At 36.8% G+C, this 8,501-nt stretch overlaps 1 protein-coding gene across 1 annotated transcript; it reads right to left on the bottom strand.

Moving 5' to 3' along the window:
- Positions 1 to 373: 373 nt before the first annotated feature.
- Positions 374 to 1,246, bottom strand: LOC130629929 (uncharacterized). Its single transcript, XM_057443307.1, has one exon. The coding sequence runs from the start codon at positions 1,244 to 1,246 to the stop codon at positions 374 to 376; it is 873 nt and encodes a 290-aa protein (XP_057299290.1).
- Positions 1,247 to 8,501: the final 7,255 nt, after the last annotated feature.

The raw sequence follows: 8,501 nt of genomic DNA, 5'->3' as shown, positions 1-8,501 counted from the left end.
TGAAAAGTCAAAATAATTTTTGGGGTTTTTCAACTCTTGAAAGTTTATGTATCACACAAAAAAGATTTCTTCAATATTTTTCTAATTTTTCATTAATCGCTAAATTAAATCTCGTAAATTTCTGCCTAAGGTACTAAGATTACAGTAAAAAAGAAAATAAAGTAAGCTAATTTTATCATCGCCAAAAACCGTGAAACTGAAAAATTTGAAAACTTCAAAAAAATAAAGGCAAATAAAAATTTTTGAAAAAATACGTACCTTGCAAAAATAGTTCACATTGCAGCAACTTCATGAGCAAGATTAATACCAAAAATATGTTTTTTCAAATGTGTGGCTATAAAAATAGCCGTTTAATTAGTTCGTTGTGTAGAAGTTAGTTCTTTTTGTTTCTTTTACAGCATGGAACAGTCTCAACATCTATTGTAGCGAGTATAGGGTCATCATTGCGGGAGTTACCAGCTATCGGTCGAAATAATTTTGATGTACGAATTGTATTGTCGTTGTAACCAAAATCCCTAAGTGAAGGATTATCTTTACGGTGTCCAATTGACCGTTGCTGGCCAAAATAATTTTCAAGTGGATCTTGACAAAATCTTTCGGTAAATACATAAGGTACATTTTGAGATAGCAAGTATTTTATGAGCTCAATACTGGAGTAAACGGTCAATTGAAGTCCCTCATAGGTTTGCCAAGAAATAAACATATTCGCTCTAGCATTATCGGTATACTGAGCATCATTTCGGTCAGCGATAGAAATTTTCCAGTCCGTGAAGTATTTTAAGAAGGTATCAATCAACCAGAAACGTTCATCATCAAGGTTTTCATATGGTTTTAGAAATGGTCTTTGTTTTCTGACACATTCCACAGAATTTCTGACATTCATACAGTCAAAAAATTTGTCCAACATCCTGCAATATGTGGCCGTACCAATTGCATCCGGTGGACCATATGTCTGTAAAGCTTGAAATACAGATTCGCTCAACACTTGAGCTGCAAGTCGCACATTCATGACTGAAAAGGGTGTCAAAGAAATGTGTTCATTTGTAATTTTTGGTACCAAGTGTAACCCACAATCTAAATCATCATGAAAAAGCTTTGAGATATGATTCCATGTCAAATAATGACCGTCATTCCACATACTGCGAGTAGCACGGCCAGATAACGAATTAAGTAAACAGTTCCGGGATGTCTTAATCAAGTGCGGCGGGTCAGATATAAAATAAATAAAATGTTTCTCTTCTGCCATTATGTTCAGTGTACGGTATGTAACATCAATGTCAGGATTAAAATCTTCAACTCATTCCATGTGTTGATGCATTCGATACATAGTACGGTTTGGCGAGGCACCATCACTAGTCACTCCGACAACTTTCATACCAATATTGTCCTCTAAAATACCAACAGCTTTCCAAAACAACGGAAATAATTGTATTGAAGTAGCATTTGATGTAGCAAAATTTGCTAAAGAAAATTTAAGAGGATTAACAATACTTCGGACCAGAAAAACCAAAACATGACTGGCTATATCTTCTGATTTTGATTTTGGTAAGGTGGCATAATTCAGTTCTGTGTCTCCCAGGTCAACAAAGCCAATTAAATCACCTGTGTGCTTGTCCCACACTAAATTCTCTTGGATTTTCATTTCGTCCATCAAAATTATACAATACTTTTCTATTTCTTGAAATTTAGAAACAATATTTGCGAGGTCTTTGATAACAGGTGGATTAAATCCTTGTTGAGGCCGGATGTAATTTTTGTAATCTCTTAAGCGTCTACGACTTGGCAAAATTAAAAAACCTGTTTTATTTTTTTCATCATATCTGATATCATCGTATACCGCGGGTGATTTTGCTGCCAAGGCAAGACAATATCGGATGATCATTGGATGATATCTCACTCCTTTTTTTGATGTTGATAAATAATTTTTTCATAAAAGGTGTAATTTTACTTTGGTCTGCACCAGACATGATAGTGGCAAGATCATCACCAAGAGTTTCAGGAACCGGTACAGATTTCTTATTTATTTCAACGCGCAGTTGCTTGTTTTCATGTCTCAACTCTTGAACATAAAATTTTACACGTTGAAAAGATGTCAATGTTATCGGTGCTTTCGGCTTGGCAGGAATGTTCATATTTGCACTTTTTCTTTTCACACTAAGATCTTCCTTCTTCTCCACAAGAATACATTCAGCACATTTTTCAATTCCATTTTGTATCAACAGGTAACAATTTGTCGGCCGATACCACTTTGTTTGGAATAGAGGCGAAGAGGTGAATGATCCCATAAAGATTTTTGGTACGGTATGTTTCAAACAGCTAGCAGAAAATTTTTCTGACAGTCCAGGGCATAATGTTAATGATGAAACCAAAGAACATAAATTAGAAATAGTAACATTTTTCACAGATCTGTCATGATTTTCATATATTTCATGTTTCACGGGAACTGACCACAACAAAGCGCGTACTACAAAATCAAGGTGTTGATCAACATAAATCTCAAACTTTGGTACGGAATGAGTTTGATCATGGTGAAAAAAAGACATGCAACTTGTCGACGGTGAAGATACTACACAACTGTTCAACTTCAAAGAACTCACACGATTTTTAAAATCATCAAATGATTTGTAATATGATAATGAAGTCTGTGTAGTTGATGCATATAAAAAAAGTTCCCTTTTATTTATTATTGTGGAAGCAGAATCACGAGGTTTGGTGATGGTGGAAGATGAAGGATGACTTTTTGTTGGTAAATTCAGTGTTGGTAAAACTCCTGGATTAAGGGTTGCTTTTGTATTATGTTTGTAGTACTCATCCTCCTTGAAATGACGTTGACAAATATGTAAATTACACTTTTCAATTTGACCACGAAGTGAATTATCGACCACGCGATCTTTAGTAATAATTGAGATTAGTTTATCCCTCCAATTCTTGTCGAAATCGCTTTTTCCAGCTGGCACTTTGAACAACGATAAACCCTTATACTCTGGTCGACGTGAGACTGAACAGCCGTAAATAGAACAATTAGCACCAGGCATAACAACTTTCAACGCATCAAATAACAATTTCGAAGTAAATTTCCAAAATAAAACCAATGTTAGCAAACAAAACTTTCGATTTCCCTAACAAACATGCTAGAAAACCGCCATTTTAGATTTTGATGCATTCGAGAGAATGGGCCCGAGTTTAGAAACGGCCACAAAACGATAGAACAATGGCCTATTGTTACTGTCCAGACTATCTTTTTTTCTTATGACTATGGCCGGGTTAAGGACTGACCCTACGTAGTTGAAATCCGTCGGATTTTTGTCGCGCACTATGAGAGCAATCAATCGTGTTTAACGAACGGCTGAATTCAATTGTCCATGGTTAAATTAGTGTAGAAAAAGTTATAAATTTTAATCCGACATTGACGGCAAATAATGGCGTGTTTGCCGTTTTTCAAGATTTCGTTTCATAGAATTTTCCCGGCGTCGAGACATTTTCCAACTTATTATAACTTTACCCGCACTATGTTGGGTATTTCTCGTTCGAATCAAGTTTGCCCCCGTCGTTAGCACTAGTCGTCATAGTGAGGACAAGCTTTTCCGATATTTTCCCAAAATAAGCGACATTTCAAAAAATATCGGCGATAGTTATCGTTTCGGCGGGAGGAGTTCGTAGAAAATTATCGGTGCCTGTAAACTTCCCGTAATATCATAATGGCGCAGAAAACCGGGAAAGTGTAAACAAAAAGCGATTTGGTTGTTATCCTGGTTTCGATTTTTAAAAAAATATACTTTATGGTTCGTAGAAACTTTCGGATATGTCTACACTATTTCAATGTGGGTTTATAAGAAAAGATGATTTGACTTGAAAAACAGCACTTTAAGCAACACTTATATTTTCAGAACATCCAGACACGTTTTGCAAATTTGAGCAATATATTTATCTTAAAAGTAAAGACCTGATTAATATGTTTTTGTATAACCTTGCCACCTAATATTAGGTGGCAAGGTTATACAAAAACATATTATATGGAAAATTTTTAACCTGAAAAATGGTTATCTTTGGGTACAGAAAGAACAGGCAAAACAGTATACATTTACAGCCTTTGTGGAGAGCTATAACAAAGTACTTGCCGAAAGGCTCTTTAACCCTTAGGATGCTCAGGAGCTGGTCTCCGGGGAGCCTAGTAGCATGTGGGTCAAGCACCTGTACACTATCGTCAAAAATCTCAATAATACCAAAACAGCCATGATTGGCTTAAAACCTAACAAGGCCATCAAACTCGAAGATGTACCACTTACAAAAAGTCAAGAATACCCCGAAGATGATGATTTAGGTAAGAATTATCGGTACCAAGGCAAACGTCCCTGAATCGACACCAAGCATGTACGGCATTGGGATCGTCGCATTCAGGTTTTCTCACGGTCATCTCGGGGTACATTGCCTTTAATATATTTATTCTTGTGCTGAGTTTCCTACGTTGGCATCGGATCATATAGTGTTTATGTATACCCTTTTTTCCATGTTCGTGGGAATCGTTTTTATCGGCTACACATAGCACGGTGTCATATTGGGGTCGACGCGGTACATGTACCTGCCGCAGGTCCTTGTTATCCTGCTTAAGGGCACTAAGCTTTTCATCCCTCTCCTCAATTTCATCTCCAAGTATGGCCATCGCCCCATCCCTGTCCTCAAGGGCTTGGCGCTGTTCTTTAATTACATCCTGTAGTTTTCGGACTCCTGCCCTTGCCAACCATTTGATGACCCCCACAGCTTTAGGCTTTTTTGACCTACGCACAATTTCCAAGGCGCCCTCAAGCGTGACAAAGACGTCATGCCCATTTTGGCCTTCATTTTTGGTGTATGTACTACATACACCTATTTCTTCTCTTTTTGAGAGCATTTGATTATCGAGGCTACACTGTCTAACATTTTCAATACCTAAAAACCTACCAAGATCGGCGCGTTTAAACATAGGTTGATCCTGGTTGTTGGACAGAGTTTCAATTGCTCCTGCGTTGAACATAACCTGCGACGACATCACCGATCTCCAGCCGGAGGATTTCACCGTGGTGATAAATGGTAATTTTTACTACACACAAGAGTAGTAAAAATCATGTTTGGTTGGATGCGGGCTACCTATTCCGTAATATATCGATTGCCCTTTGATATGTTTTCGCTTGCCCACATGGGTTGCGTATTGGTGTAGTGTAGTCTCCTGCCAACCTCGGCAAGCGAAGGAACAACTCCATTTTTTCGATACTTGAGTAGGATTTTATGATCAATATGCCACTCTCCATGATTGTCCCAGGTCATACCCTCAGAAAACTGGGCTTCAATATGGGCACACAGCGTAGCGATATCGCAGCCCAGGTACTCCTGAGAGCTGAGCTCTTTGTTTCCCTTCAGGGACTGGTAGGTTAGGCTTCTTACGGTACTAGCCAGATGCCCACCAGGATTGCACTCCCTACACTTGTATCTCTGCTTTTCATGATGGCAAATGGCTCCACCTCCACAGTCCTTGCATATTGATCTTATCCTTTGATGATGGCAGACGCTTCCACCCCGGCACTCTTTATCCCTTTCATGGTGGCAATACTGACTTCCCTTACAGTCTTTGCATTGGGATCCCATCCTTTGATGGGGACATATTTCGCTTCCTCCACTCTTTACACCTGGATCTCTGCCTTTGATGGGGACACTTGTTTTTGGCACCATACCGTTTGGCTTTATCAAGGCAGAACTGTTTGGTTCTTTGAGCGCACCTTGATCCTAAACTTGTCCAAAGATAAAAACTGCTTACATTTTGAACACCTATATTTCCCTTCCATATTGATTTATGTTTGTCCCGGAGGCAAACATAAATTGCGTAAATCCAAAGTACCCCAAGCCCTAGGGTGCTTAAGCCTTACGAATAGATATGTATACCCGCATTTTTTCAATTCAGCCTTAATCCAGTCCTTAATCATATTAGTTTCTTCATCTATAATTTTTATATCTGATCGTTCGTTCGGATACCAGGCAAACAACTGTTTCTTCTGCCTCCGAAGATTCTTCGGAAGAGCATTGTAGCTTTGGGTTAATAGCCACAAGTGTAAGTTCCCCAAACCTGGGTCCCCCAATCCGTTTCGGAAGGGACGGGTTGATGACGTCATCAGAAAATCTTCAAACCTCAATATCTCTGCAACCGTTTGTCAAAGATACATGATCCTATACATTTTCTTGATCAGCGTTTTGAGATCTATGCAATGAAGGCAACAGGTATACAAATTTTTTAAAATAATTTTTTTGCATATTTGTACGTTTTTGCTGACGTCAGCAAAATTTTTAAACCCTTATATCTCCTTAGGTGTTTGTCCAAAACAAATGATCCTATACATTATTTTAATCAGCTATTCATGCTCTACACATTAGAGGCAACAAGTAAACAAATTTCCAAGAAAAAATATTTTGTCTCTTGACAGATCCTAGCTGACGTCATCAAAATTTAAATAACGGTTCATTTTTACTGTTATCCTGTCTAAGTGGATTTTTCCACTGGCTTTAACGACTAGTATTCAGAATAATGAGGATAGTATTTTTCAACAATCTTTTTTTGTAAGAATAGATATATTTTAAACAATGGGTCAGAAGGTCAGAATATGTGTAACCTTGTTTGTTTGTTCTAAATATAAAAAAAATTGTCAATAGCTATAGTCAACAACATATAGCAAGCTTTATTTTATTAAGCCATTTCATATGTATATTTTTAGGCCATAGCCCTGCTGAAAATATATTAGGAACAATAAGAATAGTATTTGTCAAGAGAGTTAAGAAAATTAAGGCTGAAACGGAATAATTCTTTTAAAATACACGGTGTATATCCTAGATAAGATTTTATAAACTATAAAAAGTAATTTTTCCGTTGTTACTGGTTTTTAAATCAATGTTTACATCTGTTACGTTACCGTTTGAAATATTATTCGATTCTTAAATTCAAAAACACTGCATTATTCTCATGCACGGCACGTTTGCGCATTGGGAGGGTTGCTGTATGCAATAGACTAAATAGCTAATTTGGTATGCTGCATTAGAAACTGTACTTCTGTCCCTGGTGTACTTCTGGCATGGCAAAGCAAGTATATAGTTTTAACAGATTTAGCTTTTTACATAACTGTTGTTAGACACCTTCGATTGTGTTAGGTCTTTTGAATTTTTATTTCATTTAATTTTTATTTTGTTGCATGACCTGCTTATATTTTTAAACGTTTTGTTTCAGCGGTTATAGATATAGAATAAAGCAAATTGTGACTTTTAAAAATTTAAATTACTGTGTTCTATGTTTTTATTTGGCATCCATCATATCGACTCAATGAGAGATTCAGTGGATCCACGGGAATTCGGCTAAGTTAAAAAAAAACGCAAATCAATCACGTCTTATTTAGTCTTATTTATATATTTAATTCTTGTTTATCATTAAGGTGGCACCAGGGGAAAAGGCACTTTTTTAAAAAAAATGAAGATAACCCAATAAGGTATAGTGATACCTATTAATAAAAAACTCTGAACAATCACAAATTTAAAAAAATTGAATGATGACGTCATAATTTATGCGCATATTTAAGCGAAAAATGGGCCTTTTTCTAAACCTTCTTTTAGATTAAATAACTCGATCAAAAATGGTCAAAACAAGATGAACTTTCCAGAAATGTTCTTTATGACTTTTAGCACGTGGCCTATGGAACAGATTTTTCAATTTTCTAAAACCACTGGTCAAATAAAGTACAATATTATCAGAAATAAATTATTTTTGAAAAATCTGCTTCATAGGCCACATCACAATATATTCAGCTACCATCATGCAAAATTTCAGCTCAATACCTCAATTATATCAGAAGTTATGTTTTCTAAGAGTGCGAAAAATATTGAAAAAATCACTTTTGAGAAAAATGCGAGTAAAGTTTAATATATAATATAAGGTATAAATTCATGCCATAAAACAAGCTCAAAATCGTCCATAACCATACACTTGTCCTTCCTCCTGCTCCTCCTTATCCTTAAATCCTTTCTTTATACCTCTAAGGCGTTTACGTCTGTTATTACACTTCTCAGTGGACTTTCGGTTAGCGTGCTTGATACGCTTGATATCACACTTTTGACTTAAAATTTTTGTGAAATACCCAATGTCTATCCCAGATTTTAGAAACACAGGGTAAAGTCCTAATGCTCCATCATTTTATGTTACCAGTCGATGGCCCGTGGAAAAATCCACGGGTGCGCCCATCCTTTTTATACCACTTAAGCGTATCTGCGTTTGGCTTACCCCGGTGTCGAAACGCCGGGGTAAGCCAAAGTCAAGGTGCGATCTGACGTTTAACACTCTGTGGAGCGCTTAATAAGAGCCGTAAACTGTGCCACATGATCAGGTGGAGCGCTTTAGTACAGGTATACAGTATTTCGTAAATTAAGTACACCATTATAGTCTTGCGACTGTAACATATTTTTCAAAAAATATTCCCCGCAACGATAGCTGAAAT

Source organism: Hydractinia symbiolongicarpus, chromosome 2 (assembly GCF_029227915.1).
Source record: "Hydractinia symbiolongicarpus strain clone_291-10 chromosome 2, HSymV2.1, whole genome shotgun sequence".
Classification (NCBI taxonomy): domain Eukaryota; kingdom Metazoa; phylum Cnidaria; class Hydrozoa; order Anthoathecata; family Hydractiniidae; genus Hydractinia; species Hydractinia symbiolongicarpus.
This window is presented reverse-complemented; position numbering and strand designations above follow the sequence as displayed.